Source organism: Nannobrachium achirus, assembly GCF_963921795.1.
Source record: "Nannobrachium achirus genome assembly, chromosome: 15".
Lineage (NCBI taxonomy): Eukaryota > Metazoa > Chordata > Actinopteri > Myctophiformes > Myctophidae > Nannobrachium > Nannobrachium achirus.
In genome coordinates, this window is record NC_137822.1 from 38,171,910 (window position 1) to 38,190,217 (window position 18,308).

At 40.4% G+C, this 18,308-nt stretch overlaps 1 protein-coding gene across 1 annotated transcript; it reads left to right on the plus strand.

Moving 5' to 3' along the window:
• Window positions 1–16,647: 16,647 nt before the first annotated feature.
• Window positions 16,648–17,937, plus strand: LOC308299834 (paraneoplastic antigen Ma1 homolog; the record flags this gene model as incomplete). The annotated part of the gene is made up of 1 exon (XM_080743618.1): window positions 16,648–17,937. The coding sequence occupies one exon, from the start codon at window positions 16,648–16,650 to the stop codon at window positions 17,935–17,937; it is 1,290 nt and encodes a 429-aa protein (XP_080599744.1).
• Between the last annotated feature and the right edge of the window lie 371 nt (window positions 17,938–18,308).

Genomic DNA, 18,308 nt, shown 5'->3' on the forward strand with positions numbered 1-18,308 from the left:
CCGTCTGTCTGGAGCCGTAGATAACAGACACATACTGTATCTGTAGACTCTGCCTGAAGGAAAGCACTTCAAAGACTTTATCCTTGAGTAACCCTGTGTGTGTGTGTCAGACATCTAGCATACTATAATGTACACTGCACAAAGTTTGAGGCAGTGGAGACCGGAACTTCCAACTGTGCCAGCTAGGCCAGCTTTCAAGAGAAGGAGGTCAGAGAGAGAAGGAACAGCATATGAATCCTGTCTTCAGAGGCAGTGGTTCTCCGACATTTTCATGTCAAGAAGGACGCCCACACTGATATCTGTTTGACCACGGAACCCCATTTGCTAGCCTTTCTGCAAGCCTTTTCTCAGTAGGCCTTCTTTACAGCCTTCTTAGAAATGTACTTGAGTAAAAGAAAAATGTTTATCTTGGAAATCTACTCAGAGTAATAAGTATCAAAGACTTGCAATACTCAAGTGAATTACAGATCCTCAAATGTGTACTTAAGTAATATTCTCAAGTACATTTTTAGTTACTATCATCACTCAATTGAAAAACATTATGAGTCTCCTCAAGATGTACAACTTAACCTTTAGATCTTCCAACAGTTTGAAATGTATGAAAGAGTGTTAAATTATTTTCAGAAACATGCAGGAAACCTTTTACACACAAACTCTGGACCAATGGGCCTATCTAAAATCCCTCTTGGAGAAATGTTTGTATGTGGAAGAAATTAAGCCTCCATGAGTAAATTACAGTATTATGAAAATCTTCTTCTGCCCCTAAATACATAAATGCAAAGTCATGTTTTTATGAAACTTTGAAAGGTGAATATGGCCCCCGGAGCCCACAACAATCAGTTGGTGATGATGCATGTAGAATCTTATAAACTTGGAAGTGAAGACACATGATTAAAGTTTCAAGAGTTTTATTGTTTCGTCTTGCATACAGGTATAGTAAACATAGTGTTTTGGTTCCTTACACTTGGTAGCACAATAATAAAAATTAACAAAGAAATAATGATGAAGCAAGAATAGAATGCAGGTGCGCCAAAAACAAAACAAAAAACAGCATGGTACTTCCTGAGGTCCATGTCTTCAATTACACACTTTAAAATCTCAAACAAATATAGGCTGAAAGGGGCACTAAAAACTTCATTAAAAGAAGCAATGCAATTATAATGTTTGTTTTCGTTAAACAAACTACAGGCAGGGACAGTTCTAGGGTTCAGGTGGCCCTAAGCAAGATTATTTTAGGTGGCCCCCCACTGACGGACATGCGCACTTATTAACTGGCTTTGAATCACCAAAACCAAAGTTATAAATAATAACGTCTTCTTCTATCTAGTAGAACATGTGGTGTCTGTTGTTAGCAATCAAGCATGTATCTACTAACTACACACATAGGGTTGCCAACTCCCAGAGATTCAAATACGGGATACATCCTGGCCGCACGCATGGCGGGCAGCCGAAAAATGCATAGAAATCTTAAAACATTATTAGATCATTCTCTCTGGTTAGTTAAAAGCTATTAAAACAGAAACATGTAGGCCTATGCTCTAATGAACTAGACCAGGTCACCTGGTTGTGCCAGACCCGCAATGAAAACTAGTATGGCACTGAACTAACACATGAACACACAGGATTTTATAGTCTCAGCAACAAAGCGTAGTGAGCTTGTAGATCGGCTGTTTTCACTAGTATGGCACTGAACTAACACATGAACACACAGGATTTTATAGTCTCAGCAACAAAGCGTAGTGAGCTTGTAGATCGGCTGTTTTGACTAGTATGGCACTGAACTAACACATGAACACACAGGATTTTATAGGCTGAGCAGCTGGAAATGTTTGTGAGCTTGTAGATGGGCTGTTTTCACTAGTATGGCTGTGGGGCAAATGTTTTGCAGCACTGAACTAACACATGAACACACAGGAATTTATAGTCTCAGCAGCTCGTCAGCCAACTCAACTCAGCTGGTCCCGTACAGGTGACGGCACTCAAGGCAATCAGCCGAGCAAGGGAAGGGAGGGGCAGATGAGCAGTCAGAGGCAAACACAGGCACACTGAGGAAAAGAGGGACACTGAGGAAAAGAGGGACCGACCGACCGACCGACCGACAGACCGACAGACCGACAAAGCCTTATGTAGGCCGACCCCCTGGGTCTGGCAAAAACATTTCAAAACCAAGATATAACTATTATAATACATATCTATTTCTAGACACTGTTTAATTTGTCCAAAAACATGAGTGTAATGTTATAACAAGAAAAAACAACAATTGATTTGAATCAGATTCATACAAAACATCACACAACTTCATCCTGTGTTCTTTTGGTCTCAAATTGCAACTTGTAGGCCTATTCAACTCTACAGTATGTGGCATATTTTCAATTCTGTTGTGTCTTGTGTGAGATCTTAATTTTTATTGCACATTAAAATAATAAGTAGCATTTGGATAGGGTATAGGAGAGGGCCAGATGATGGAGAGGGCCACTATATTTCACAATCACTCCAGAGGGCCACAATGCATATTGTAAAAAAAAAATAGATCTACAAGCATTGCGATGATCCATTATTTTCATTTTTTTTTTATTGGAATCCTGTATTCTTTTTTTTAATTTCAAATACATATTCGTATGTTACCTTTATGAAATGCAAATACATTGACAAAAAAGACTATAGCACTGGTCATTATGCTACTACTATAGACTGTAGTAATTAAAGTGGGTAACAGCTGAAATCAATAATATATCGTATTCCGATATTAACCTGCGGGTCTTGGCCACATGTCGAGAGGGCCACTTCACTCTCACTCCACAATACTTATAGTGAAAAATAGCTGATCTACAAGCTCAAAACGCGTTGCAGTCTTCTCCCTGTGATGTGGCCCCCTTATGGTTGTGGCCCAAAGCGACCGCTTATGTTGCTTATGCCAGGAACCGGCCCTGACTACAGGTCATATTATGTTCCATACAGTGCAACTACAAGCCTGCATGCTCCACACATTAGGCCTGTAAAATACAGAGACGACCGGGTTTGCTCTTGAAAATCTCGATAATTGCATCGTGGTCCAAACCTTCGGTCAGGTCTCTCTCAAACTCCAGGAGACACAGGTTGTTGAGCACTATAGATCTGCTTGCCGTTTGTATTCTTTTGACGCTAGAACATAGGCGTTGAACGTTGCATCTTGTCATTGGTAGCGTAACTAGCACCTTTAGGAAAGAATGGACGCCTGGGAAAATGTCCTGTTTACACGTGTCCATAACCCTGATTAGGCTCCCAAAGGCTTGCTTTCCTCTATGCAAAAATTGGGTAAGCTGTTCTTCTGTGATGCTTAGGCCCAAAAGCTTTCCAGGGGTTTTGGTAGCTATCTAAAGTGATTCATCATCAAGCTGGACACCCAAGTATTATTATTTTCAATAATTCCTTGGTGTAAATGTAAAGCCAACTTTTTGTAAAAGCTTAATTTTAGTCTCAGTTGTATGTAAATGCAGTCTAATTCCACAGGATCATGCTGGATGTGGTGTTAATTGACCAATTCATCAGAGCTATAAGTCATCCTTTGTGCTTTACATTCTTGCATTCACTTATAGGAGGATAATGTTAATCACACCAATCTGCTCCATTGTGGACAAAATGTATACATCTTTATAGCCATGCATTTGAATGTGTCAGTGAATCAAAGCAATGTGGTCCATGGATGAGTGAATGGTTTCTCTCATGCAAACACACGCACGCACGCACTCACGCACTCACGCACGCACGCACGCACGCACGCACGCACGCACGCACGCACGCACACACACACACACACACACACACACACACACACACACACACACACACACACACAATTTTATCATTTTATGTATACTTAAATCTGGTAACTTTACTTTTTCCCACAGAACAGAAAACTAAAATGACCCAACCCCGGAGAAAATGTAAAGTTTCCCTTCAATATTACCAATAAATGTCTGTATTTGCAGTACCACTTAAAGTACAACCGTAGTGTCCAACATTTTAAAGATGTTCAATTATAGAATCGATCTTCATCACCAATTAAAATAAAAACATAAAATACACTGAATATATTGCCATTTTTTTAAGGTGCAAATTAAAATTTAAAATTACATTTTGATAACAGTAATCTTCAGGTGCTGACCATGCCATCGACTTGCTAGAGAAAGTAATACAAAATCTCAGATCTCTATGAGGATGATATGAAAGCATACTAGCTCAGATGTGTACTTAGGCCTATTTAATTGTACTTATTTATCTCAACCCTAACAATTTACTAAAGTAAAGTTACTATACTAAGTGCATGATTTTGCAACCAGACCCAATATGACATTGAGTTGATGTTTTTTCTGTCATAATGTCAGTTAACGGACTACAGCCCATATGTTTCCTGTAGTTTCAGTCAGAATGGCCCCTCCAGGCTCCAGCTGAGACCAGACTTGTCAGAAGTTACTTAGCTTTTGGACTGGAAGATGTTATGGGAGTGTCATATGGTGCCCGTCACGGTGGAGGTGCTGGTACAGACAAAGTCATTCACACCTTAGAGCAGTCTTACCACGGTGACTGACATGAGCTGGAGGGGCCAGTCTGATTGAAACTGTCCAGAGCCCAAATTATCAAAGCACACACACAAAAAAAAAAAAATCCTTCCAATATCATGTTTATTACACCACCCCTTAAAACGTGGATCACTGGCTTGTTTCAAAACAGGCCTGAAAGTCAGGAGACCACAATTAAGGGGAGGTAAACTAATTTTCCCATAGAAAGGAGGTTGACATTCACTTTTGTACACATATGTTTTAGATGTGTTGACGATATGTATGCTTGTGTTATTTCCATGCCATGTTGATGAATTTAATACATTGGACCACAATGGAAACAAGTCCCTATAGGACGTATGTGTGTTATCCGTTTAGAGTGCCTGTATGTATACCTGTCCTTGTGCTGTTTACATTAAAGTAGATGCAAACAATCAATCAATAATGATAATTGTAACCATATTTAAGTACATTGTTTAGGTATCTGTACTCCCTTTTTTGTGTTGCTCCTTGCCAGCACAACACCTATAACAATATATTTGTAATTGTAACCTTTTTCATTCAATCAAAACAGTTTGAAAATTATTGTTGATTCAATTAGCCCTTCGCTAAGCCCTCCCCAACCCCTTTGTCCAATGCCACGATAGCAACAAGTTACATAAGGGTGATGGCAAGCTTTGAATCTCACCCATAGACTTGCATGTTATATGACAGTATGTTCCCTTTTCCCATGTAAATGATAAATCAATTCAGCAGCAAAAAGCTTCAAAATCTCTCCTAAATCTTGTCTACAAGGCAAAAATGAGCATGACAGTATTTCAATAAACTAAAAACACTGGGAAATATTAGAAGGAGAAATAGCCCTGAAACAATTCGGTCGTATCTCACGACCGTCATGTGTTTATTGTAAAACTCTGCACATTTTGCATCATTAAAAAAAAACTTTGGTCATGTTATCATCTAATCAAGCTTTTGAGAACACCCTGAACTGTTTTAATTTGCTTCATTCAATATTGAGATATTTGATGTAAACATTATAGCTCGCCTTGTGCTTTTCCCCATCCAGGGCCCCTCCCCATACACACCCATTGAAAATTCAAACTCCATTTTACCCATGATAAAGTCATCAAAAACACATATTTTTTGACTGGCAGACAACTTATTTTTTAATTGTATTTAATTGTATTTTTTTTCCCCCATTAAAAATAAATGAAAAAAGTTATGCATTTATCATGGTTAAAATGGAGTTTGAAGTTACAATAGGTGTGTATGGGGGGGGGGGGCGGCGGCACAGTAGCACAATATGTTAAACTGTGATTGGTTGAGAGATGGTTCTATTGTTCTCTTTCACCAATCAGTTCAAAACAGTATGTGACTCCACCTCAGACTCTCTAGTATAAGAAGAGTTTGTTTGTGTTATTTCTCCACAAGTCTTTCAGGATATCAATCAGTTCTGATTAGATCTGACTGTGGACTCCAGACTTCAGGTGAAGATGAACCCTCTCGACCCAACCAGGGACATTTCTGCTGAACAGGAGGAACTTAAAGACCAAGGTATGTTACTTACTCTACCTCCCTGTTTTTTACTCAATATTCTCAGGATATTTCTTTAAATCCATAATCTCACATTTTGTCTCATTGTAATTTGAACCGTAGCTTTTCTGTAGATTAGATGTTGATCATTTCTGTTGTGCACCACAGTTCATCAACAGATTATCCACGGCAAGTGATTTTAGTGTTGCTTGAGTCTGCTGAAGTCACCACTCTTGACAAAATGTTTGATGATTTTATTATGTTTAAGTTAACATCAACTCATATTAAGTCCAATAAGTAATGTCTAACTCTAAACAATCGTTCGTTTGTCTTTGTTTCCAATTCAGTGTGGCATCATCAGTCTGACTTCCCAGTCCTACCAGAGGTGAATAAAAAGAGAAGGTTGGCAAAGCAAAAACAACACTGCTGTGATCAGTGTGGAAAACCCTTCTTTTACATGACTGCCCTTAAAATCCACCAGAGAATTCACACTGGAGAGAAACCATATGGATGTGATGAGTGTGGACAGCACTACTCTCAAATGACTAGCCTTAAAAGCCACCAGAGAATTCACACGGGAGAGAAACCCTTTGGATGCGATGAATGTGGACAGCACTTTTCTCACTCATTTTCTCTCAATGTACACAAGAGAACTCACACTGGGGAGAAACCTTACAGCTGTGACCAATGTGGGTCAAGCTTCAGTCAAAGGTCTAATCTTCTGGCACACAGGATCATTCACAGTAGAGAGAATCCTTACTGCTGTGACCAATGTGGTACAACCTTCAATCACAGGTCTAATCTTGTTAAACACAAGATAGCTCACACTGGATTGAAGTCATTTGATTGTGAAATTTGTGGAAAGTGTTTTACTCGGTATGGATCATTAAAAAAACATCAGCTTGTCCATTCTGGAGAATCCTTAGACCCAACCAGGACCACCAGGACAACGTTTTCGAGAATGGATAGTCTCAAAAAACACAAGAAGATGCACACTGGAGATAAACCTCACTGCTGTGACCAATGTGGGGAAAACTTTGCTCACAAGTCTGGTCTTACAAGACACATGAGAATTCACACAGGAGAGAAACCGTACTGTTGTGACCAGTGTGGGAGAAAGTTCGCTAGAATGGATACTCTCAAAGATCACCAGAAAATGCACAATGAAGAGAAGCCTCACTAACGTGACCAATGTGGGAAACACTTCTCTCACACGTCTACTCTTAGAAAACACAAGAAAGTTCACACTGTATTGAAGTAATTTGGTTGTGAAATATGTGGGAATAATTTTACTCTGTTAAACAGGGAGAACCTGAAGACCACCAGGACCTATGTTGAATTCTCTCAGTTTCTTTCTCTCACATCCAGGCTGCTAACAGTTCCACTATTGGACTAGGTTATCAGTAATGTGAAAATACAACCCAAGGGAGGGTGCATTCCACACCGGATCCTCAGCAACACACCTTCCAAGTGTGACATCCATCATATTTGTAGTTCCCAAATATTAGAAGTATATTCATACAGACATACTTAACATATTCTAGAACAATGGGGTGGAGATGACTTTAATGTTGATTTGTTGATTAATTGTTGATTGATTATAAAAGTAAAATTAACACCCTGTTTAAATTAACTGTTATTTTTGGTGTATTTCTTATTACCATAGTCAAGAGTTTCAGTATTCAACATTCACTTTATTCTCATTCTGTTTAATTTTCTGTGATCTTATTTTTTGTCTCAGAAGTTTCATATTAAATATAGAATACAAGTTATGTTAGTGTTATTCAACAAACTACCCATACATTTAGCCATAGCCTACAATTAATATTGAGCATTGACATAATTGAAAATTACACTTCATCTATGTGGTGAAACATTAATGTGTGTTTATTTATAGCTTTGTTAAATGTAAAACATGGTTGGTACGTGTTGTGCCGTCACAAATAAAGGCAAACAAATAAAAGTCAATAGGTATTTTTGAGCTTTTGTTTATATAGTACACAGTAGAGAAGGAGAATGCAACAGAGCAGACAGCCCACAACACTCCAAATTAACTAGAGTCGTTTTGGTGCACGACTCAACAGTATCAAGCAAAGAAGAAGTCTTCCTCAGAGTTGAACGCCGAGGAAGACCTACCAGGTCGAAACGCGCACGTTGTTCTGTTCAGAGAGGTAAATAAATCATGTGAAAAGGATTTCCTTGAGTGCTGGTGATTTCTTCTTTGTTCATATAGTACTGTGGTGGAATTCAGATCAATCAATAATCATGAGAAGATGAGGAGACAAGACAATTATATTAGGTGGTGGTGGTCAAGTTTATGTACCGTACATGATATCATGGACAGAAATACAGTTTAACACTCTGGGCAGTGGTAAAGTAGTTCTGACAAGGAGAATGGTCAGACTCTAGAGTTATACTGTGTGGCTTCAAGGCCTCTGGAACGAGCTGTACCATAACAAGATAGGCTTTACGAAAACAATAGTTACTGAGGCCTACTGAAGACCTCTCGACTCCTAACTATCAAGTATTAGTATCATCATACAGACCTAGATATTATATAATCAATGAATACATGATCTACTCTTTAACGTCACACATAATCAATCATGATAAACTCTAATCTACGACAGTACACAACCTAAACATTATGTGACGAACAGCTGTTCCTTCACCAAAGCAGTACCTGATGTGGTTCTGAACAGATTTGGAGCAATCATGTGCAAATTAGGTTTCTATGAGAACTTGATAGTCCACTCTATCGTAATGGTTCTGCATGAATAGCAAATGAGAGCTGAGAGACACATTCATACGAGGACATTAATGCATAGAGGTTGTATTGTTCTGAAGGAATTTGGAGTAATCCTGCACGAATTGCGTATCTATGGGAACTTGAATATGTGTCAATGGTTCTGTTTGAATAACAAGACAGAGGTTAGAGAAACACACACACACACACACACACGCACGCACGCACGCACGCACGCACGCACACACACACACACACACACACACACACACACACACACACACACACACACACACACACACACACACACACACACACACACACAATAACACACTTCTAATATATAATGGAATAGCCTTCACATTGAACACAGATGTGTTCCACCACACTGAAATGTCCTTAGAGGACAGAGTCAGCACAACACAGTGATATACAGTCTTATTTAAACAAGGTATACCGTATGTATACTGGTACAACCCACAACATGGGACTCAATTGTATATAGGCCTATGTTTAGGTTGCATGGCTATAAGATGAATCAAGCGACTCCTAACACTATATTTGTACCAACATTAACATTATTATCTAGGCCTATATCAAAGACATGTTCTGAATATTGTGACGTTTGTTTTTACCAGTGTGCTTCTCTGCCAATCACTACAAACACTGTAAAGGGGTTGTTGTTGTCCTTCTAGCTTCATTGTAAAACTCATTGTGCAAACAGTTAAATAGTATAAAAATAAAAATTAATTGCACAGACTGACTTGATATTGTTGTGGGAGAGGAGAGAATGGTGGAGCACATTTAGGGACATGCACTAGATAGAACGGTGCAGGTCCATGATTAGAACAGGATTGCACACATTAAACATTGGCCAATAGGCGTGTCATTAGGTGATGTTTATTGCGACCGTAGGTCGCAGTTTACTATCAGAACTGTCACAGCTTGTCCGTGCCCAGACTGGTAACACCTGACACTGTGGTTCCCCTGACACATCACTGTGACATCACAGGTTACATCAGTGATGTCAGATACTCAGAACAGGGATCTCCATATATGGGCATAAACTGGTGACATCATAGTGATGTCAGATACTCAGAGCAGGCATCTCCATATATGGGCATAACCCTTATACAAACTCCTGTTGGTCTCTCCACCATCTGAGTCAAATTAAATGTTCTAGATGTCATGCACCACTTAGAAGTAGGAGGAACCATTCACGTGTTTGCACATAATGCATTTTCCCCTTCCATTATCTTCATTTCTTGTTTGTATGAAATCTTGAATCTTCATTTCTGTTTGGATCTTCATTATTGCCACGTTCATACTATTCTGTAATTACTATCATTACTATTAATGCAATGCAATGCGTTTGATGCAAATGGTTGTGGTCTAGTCAACAAGCAACTCAGGAATCACTGCCCACACTCTCCTGTCAGGGTGTTAAGCGCTGCAGTGTTTTTAGCTCCAGTGGGCTCATGTGGCAGTGTCGTGAGGCAGTGCCCTGGGTTGGCTGAACTTCGCTCCCACAGTGACAGTTTGCTTGCCACCAGTTCCGGGTGCCTGGTGCTGTGCCCAGCCAGCCTTCTCTCTCTGACCTTGTTTGTGAAACGCGGTTGGTAACATAAACATGAACTGTTTTATTTATTATCTGAAATTCATAATCAAAGTGTCTGCGTTCCTACTTCATTGTGTTATTTCATTTAAATTTGTGAAGAGAACTTTTGAACCTTGATTACGCTTCATTGCTACTTTGAACGAAAAACTCTTTTCAAGCATTGGTTATACCAATATTAAAAATCCCAATTGGAGAAATGTTATATGTGGAAGAAATTAAGCCTCCGTGAGCAAATTACAGTTTTATGAAAATTATCTTCTGCCCCTAAATACATAAATGCAAAGTTTTTATGAAACTTTAAAATGTGGCCCCCGGAGCCCATATTAATCAGTTGGTGATGATGCTGTTTGAATTATGTTGTATGTGGAAGAAATTAAGCCTCCAAGAGCAAATTATGGTTTTATGAAAATTATCTTCTGCCCCTACATGCGAAGTCACATTTTCACAAAACTTTGAAATTTCAAGCACACATCCAGTATAGAATCTTATAAACTTGGCAGTGAAGACACATGATTAAAGTTTCAAGAGTTTTATTGTTTCATCTTGCATACAAGTATAGTAAACATAGTGTTTTGGTTCCTTACACTTGGTATCACAATAATAAAAAAAGTAACAAAGAAATAATGATAAAGGAAGAATATAAAGCAGGTGCGCCAAAAACATCACGGTTTCTACTTCCTGAGGTCCATGTCTTCAATTACACACTTTAAATTCTAAATAAATGAAGGCTGAAAAGGCACTTTGTTCATTTAAAGAACCAATGCAATTATAATGTTTGTTTTTGTTAAACAAACTACAGGTCATATTATGTTCTATAGAGTGCAACTGCAAGACCGCATGCTGCACTCATTAGGCCTGTAGAATACAGAGACGACCGGGTTTGCTCTTGAAAATCTCGATAATTGCATCGTGGTCCAAACCTTCGGTCAGGTCTCTCTCAAACTCCAGGAGACACAGGTTGTTGAGCACTATAGATCTGCTTGCCGTTTGTATTCTTTTGACGCTAGAACATAGGCGTTGAACGTTGCATCTTGTCATTGGTAGCGTAACTAGCGCCTTTAGGAAAGAATGGATGCCTGGGAAAACGTCCTGTTTACATGTGTCCATAACCCTGATTAGGCTCCCAAAGGCTTGCTTTCCTCTATGCACAAATTGGGAAAGCTCTTCTTCTGTGACACTTAGGCCCAAAAGCTTTCCAGAGAGATTTAGGCTATTTGTCATTTCCTTTATATCATCGCCACGGGGTGTTGTCAGGAAAAGTTCAGCTGATGTCATGAAACCATGCGTGTCATTTTGGAACATGGCGTTCAACTCGTTCAGTTGATAGTCTACTATCTGGTTTAACATGGTGCGCAAATCATCGTCGCACTTGACTATCGTTCGACGTCCCACTGAACTAGTCACTTCGCAAACCCAGGAAGAGGGCATCTGAAATTTACGAGTTCGCACAGCTACGTCCCAATTGTCAAAGTCATTAAACTTCAATATCTCGTTTGTTTTTGCCAGGATGCTCAGATATCCGTGGCGGCAGCTATCTTTTGACCTCATATTTGACAGGGATTTCTTGAGAGCTCCAATTAAAACTACAGTGTCTGACACCTTTTTGTTGGTAGACTGCAGACTGCTGTTCGCACTGTCAGACATACTGAACAGGTTTGCAAAGAGGACAAGAAGGAAAACAAATTTCTTTGTTTGTATCTGTTCAAACAATACGACCGCTTTTATGCTTCTCTCGTAGTCCTCCTCCTCAATTAAGTGATGCAACGTCTCCAGCACAACCTCATAGAGTTTAAGGACGTTCTTAACTGACAGTGAACGCGACTTTGTGTCACATCCTGGTTCAAGTTTAATGGGTGCGCGGTCGGGGTACATAAGACTCTGAATCTCAAGGAAACGGTCCTGTTGCTGGCTGCAACACATTCTCATCCTCCTGGCGTCAGACCCTTGACGTTCTGGCACTAAGCTTTCCGCGTTTATTTGAGAGGCAGGGGGTGGGCTCAGCTGAGCCAGCTCGTCCATTGCAGACGCAGCCAGGCAGGCTCAGTTCCTCCATTGCAGACGCGGCCAGCGGCAGAGCACGGAGACTGTTGCCATAGCAACATTGGCTAAGGTGGAGACAGCCTAGACCAGTAGAGGGCAGTAATACGCCTGGCGCGTCCACATGAGTACTTGAGTAAAAGTATTAATATACTGCTACAAGGTTGTAGATCGGCAATTTTCAAATAGCTGAGGGCTTAAGTGTTTTTTGTATTCTTTAATATTATAATTAATATCAGCAAAGTAAATAGTAACTAAAGTTTCAAAATAATTGTAGAGGAGTAAAAGTACCATATTTGCCTCTGAGAGTAGTTGAGTAGAAGTAAAAGTATTAGAAATGGGACATACTCAAGTAAAATGCAAATACCTAAATTTGACTTAAGTACAGTACTTGAGTAAAAGTACTTCACACCTGTAAATGGGACATTCTGCATTATGAGTACTTTTACTTTTGGTACTTTAAGTAGGCTAACACTTTCATGCCAATACTTTTTGTATTTTTACTCAAGTAGGCCTACCTATTGAATTTCGGACTTTTACTACTTGTAACAGAATATTTTTATATTGCAGTATTGATCCTTTTACTAAAAAGTAAAATATGTGAGTACTTTTTCCCACCATTAAGTTGTTCTGTGCTCCATTGCTCATGCCTGTTTACTCCCTATGGACTATTATAGTAGCTGTCCGGACGTGCTGACAACAACAACAACAACTCATTAAGGTAAGCTATTTTACTTTCCCATTGTTACATTTTGCACCACCACTAAACGAGGGGTAGTTGTCAACATGTTAGTGCTTAGTGGGTCTGTGAGTTTAAACAGATTGTCTTCTGACAAATAGCCTTCCCTTAGCAAGCTAAAAACAAGCTAAGCTAACAGTAACAGCAACCTATTTATTTATATTCATTGGTTCTCAAAGTGGGGTCCGGGGACCCCCAGGGCCAGGGGTCTCCGAGGAAGTTCCAGGGGGTCCCCAGCTAAATGATAATTAGGAACCAAATGGACCCTGAAACAACAGCACCAAGAATATCTATATTTGTGTATTAGGCTAGTCATTTATTTTCATTGGTTCTCAAAGTAGGGTCTGGGGACCCCCAGCGGTCCTTGGAGGAGTTCCAGGGGGTCCCCAGCTAATGATTATTAACCTAATGGACCTGGGTCTGAAACAACAGCAGCAACACATCTGTATAGTGTTGTAGTCATTTATATTTATTGGTTCTCAAAGTGGGGTCCGGGGACCCCCAGGGCCAGGGGTCTTTGAGGGAGTTCCAGGGGGTCCACAACTAAAAGATAATTAGGAAGCAAATGGACCCTTTGGGTCTGTAACTCAGGGAGTGCACAAAATCTACAAATGGAACCAAATGGACCCTTACAGGTCTGTAACTCTGAGAGTGTACAAATGGAACCAAATGGACCCTTACAGGTCTGTAACTCTGAGAGTGTACAAATGGAACCAAATGGACCCTTACAGGTCTGTAACTCTGAGAGTGTCTAAATGGAACCAAATGGACCCTACGCGTCCGTAACTCAGGGAGTGTACAGATGGTTGCATTTGTACACTCTTAGAGTTACGTTTACTGATTTTACAAAATAAATGGGGGTCTCAGAGATAGAATTGCCATTAGATGGGGTCCATGTCATACTGGGGGTCCTTGAAATCAAAATGTTTGAGAATCACTGCTCACCTGACACCTGGCACATCTTTTCAAATGGGTTTCTGCAGGCTAATATAAGTCAATTTAGGTTCCTTGAAAACATTAATTTATTGTATCTGCCATTTGATTTATAATGTTTGTTTGCACAACACTAAAGGCAAAAAGGCTTTCTTGTGGTGGTTGATTGAATGAATCAACCACTACCCATATCAATAACAGTAGAGTCAAATGCTATCCTAAAATATTAACACAATAAGCCCCAGGGGCTTATTGTGTATCCATTTTGGTCCATTGGTCCATTGTACTCAATTCATCAGTCAAACATATCATACCATACAGAGATGCAGTCCAAAACATTTGGGATAAAGCTCTGTTGACTGAGAGACTGGAGATTCTACTAGGAACTATTTCATCACTTGATTTAAAAGTATAATGGGGTTAATATTATTTCCCTCACAGGCTAATCCCGCTGCCAGGACAAAGAGGACAAATTGGACATCATCATGAGAGGATAAAAGATGCTCCACACCCAATAGGATGGATGAACCAAGGCTGGAATTCTTTCAACTCGTGCTTATGCTCTGAATGAGCTGTCATAATGAAAGGTATGTATTATTGCGACCATAGGTCGCAGTTAACTTTGAAAACGGGCACATGTTGTACGTTCACACGTAAGCATGTATCTTGGTGTAACCCGGTGGATATTTAATGGGTAAAATAATATGGTGGAACTGTGTTTATTCAGTCTCAGTGACTGGTGCTTTTATTTTGAAAGGTGACTTATTTTTGGGTAAAGTAAAAAGCCTACAGTAAGTTAGGATGATGTCATTATTGGTTTCAATTATTGGTTACCTTGTGTGATTGGTGAATGTGGTGATGGGTGGTTTAGAGCCAGGAGTGAGTGAGTGAGTGAACAGGTGCGGGTGGGTCCAATCAAGGAGAGAGAGAGAAGAATGGAGGAGCACAGAGGCTGTGTCAGTTTGCTCTGTGACTAAAGTTTGTAACTTTATATTTAACTAAGTGTTGGACTGTAGTTTGTTAGTGTGTCTGCACGACAGCTTAAGATAAATTACAGTATTCACGTGTGGAAGTGGACTGAACGTCAGACAGACGTTTACACCGTGATATTCTACAAGTGAGGTGATTAACAGTGTTTGCTAAACCAGCAAGGGCTAGTGACTTTTTAGCGTCAAGTCTTTCTAGTGCAGAGGGACAGTGTGGAGCTAAAAAGAACCAAGAAGTCTCTACTAAACGTCGGGATCAGAGAGGAGAGTCGTTTAAGCAGTGAACTGGCATGTTCAGGTGCTTTGGACATTCTGCCCCTGCTGTTTCTCCCTGTTTGGACGTCGGGACGGAGGTGCGCTGCTAGAGAGGGCTGTTAACTGTTTCATCATCATCTACAAACACTCGTCATATCAAGGTACCTTGTGTTATGTTTCCCTGCTCTGGAGAGTGAAGGGGCCATCCTGGCCACAACGTACCCGAGCATTGTAACAGGCCTGCAACGAGGGGTTGGGTTTAATTCTGAACTGCAGTTCATTAGGGTGTGAGGTGTGAATGTGTGTGGGCCCACATTAAGTGTCTATTTTTGAGGTTTATTGTTCTTTGAACAAGTATTTTTGGTTTGAATTAAAAGGTAATCCACCGGGTTCTATATTCTAAAGGGGTTTAGATATTTAGGATTAATTAGGGTTAATTTAGGATCTAAATAGGCTTAATTTAGGATCAAAAGGTGTTAACTGAGCATTCCTATAAAGGTTAATTTAGAATAGGCCTGATTTAAAAGGGTACTTTTGGTTAAAGCCAATTGAAATAATACAGAAGGGTATTTTTCTGGTTGGTTATTTGTTGTGACAACTAGGGCTGTCAACAGTTTTTTTTGTTTTCTATTTTGAAAAGTGAAATAATACCAAAGGGTATTGTTCTGAAGTGTGTTGGATCACTAGGGCTGTGAACCCATATATTGTTTGATATTTTTGAAACGCCAATTCATGTTGTCTGTATTTTATGTTTGTCTAAGTAAAGAATATTATTTTTTATATACTTGCCTGAGTGGACATTGAGTTCTGGGTATTTACAGAAGTAGTCACTTTGTTTATACTTACCTGGTACCTGTTTTTGAAGTATACTCACCTTACCTGCTAAGCTAAATAATTAATATACTCACCTGTTTACCTGGGGAATTAAGATACTTACGTTCTGGTTGCCTGGAAAAGAAAGAGTGATTAGTTACAGTATTAAAGGGGCTGAGGACATATTTTGCAATATTTACCGTTGAACCTGAAACACAAGAATTACTTTAATCTAAACTTAATTGGATTATAAAATAACTAAAAGAACTTATGGTCCTGCCTTTTCCCACCAGTAGGGGCAGGAGCGCTACATAAAATGGAGGCACTACTGAGATAGTGTTCTTGTGTTTTCAGCTAAATAGAAAAAAAAAACAGCCGTTTAGACAACACACCTCTGTGTACAGCTCTAAATTTAAAGTTTTGGATTGAAAATCCCAAATTCAAACAAGATGGCCATGTCTGCTACACTAGCCGGTGAGCTGAAGAGTTGGTGCCAAACTGAACTCGTGGATATTGACTACGCACTGATGGTCATAATCCCAACAAAAGAAGATATTGAACTTTCTGATCTAGAAGAAACTCTTGACAAAATACTGGGAAAAGTGAAAGTAAGACGCAGGATGTTCAGTGACGAGAAAGGTGTATTAAAGGTGCTGTGTGAGACCAGAGTGATGGTAGATGCTGACAAAGTCCCTTCTGAAGTGTCACCTGGCAAAGGACTGGAGTCGTGGACTGTAGTCGCTTGGAGGGAAACCACTGCTGCAGCTGAAGATTTCAATAGTAAATTGACTGCCTTGCTGCAGGCAGAGGGCAAGACACAGGAGGACGTACAGGCATTACTGACTGGCAAAGCCACACCACAGTCACCCACTGAAGCCATCCTACGTGCTGTTGGAGATCTGCTTGACAAGACAGCCAAACCCCAATCAGAGAGTGGTGGCTATCGTCGTCTGCGTATCTTTTCAGGCATAATACCAACTCCAGCCACTGAAGAGCCCTTTGATCATTGGGTAGAACAAGCAAACTTGATGGTAGAAGAGAGCGACTGCCATGCAAAAGAAAAAAGGAGAAGGATTGTGGAAAGCCTAAAAGGACCCGCTTTGGAGATTGTCAAAGCCGTGCGGTTGTCTGACCCCGATGTCAGCCCAGAGGGTTGCATAGAAGCTCTTGAAAGTGCATTCGGGACAGCCGAATCAGGAGAGGACCTGTATTTCTCCTTTCGCTTGATGCAGCAGCAACAAGGAGAAAAGCTGTCCGATTTCCTGAGGAGACTAGAGCGGTCATTGACTAAAGTGGTCCAGAGAGGTGGCTTGCCAGGCAAAAGCATGGATCGAGCACGAGTAGAGCAGCTACTGCGTGGCGCTGTCAAAGCTGATCTGATGTTAATCCAGCTCAGACTAAGAGAAAGAAAGGACAAACCCCCTACCTTCCTAGAACTACTCAGTGAGATTCGGATGGAGGAAGAGTACGAAGCCTCCAGAAACCGGTTGAACCCATCTGTGCATGCAGTCCACGCTAAGCAAGATGGAGAAAGCAAACAGTCTGAGATTCAAAGTTTACGAGCTGAAATCAAGGAGCTCAAGTCAATGTTTGCCACAATGACAACCAAGACCCCTCTAAAAGTAGAAGAGAGGGAAGAGAACATGTCTGTCAGCTCTACAGGGCCAACACAAGAAAGCTGTACTGACCCTGACGTGGCAGCCAAGAAAACAAGTGAGAAGGTTGGAGCGAAAACTTAACTCCAAGAAGGTGAACGGACACCTGTGCAATGCTCTGTTAGACAGTGGTTCTCAGGTAACCATAATCTTCGAGGGATGGTACAAAGAACATATGTCAGACGTCCCTATCTATCCAGTAGGAGGCCTGGACATATGGGGCCTAGGAGACTCAAGTTACCCCTATAGAGGCTATGTTGTGGTTGACATGGAATTCCCACAGAAAGTGACCGGCACACCAGCAACCATTTCTGTCCTGGCACTGATCTGCCCCACACCAAGAGGCCCTGATCAAACCCCAATAATTGTTGGGACAAATGCTAAGGCAAGTCTGCCCAAGCGTTTAGCCAGGCTGTGCCCAGTAACCGCTGGAGTGCACAGTGCTCAAACACTGA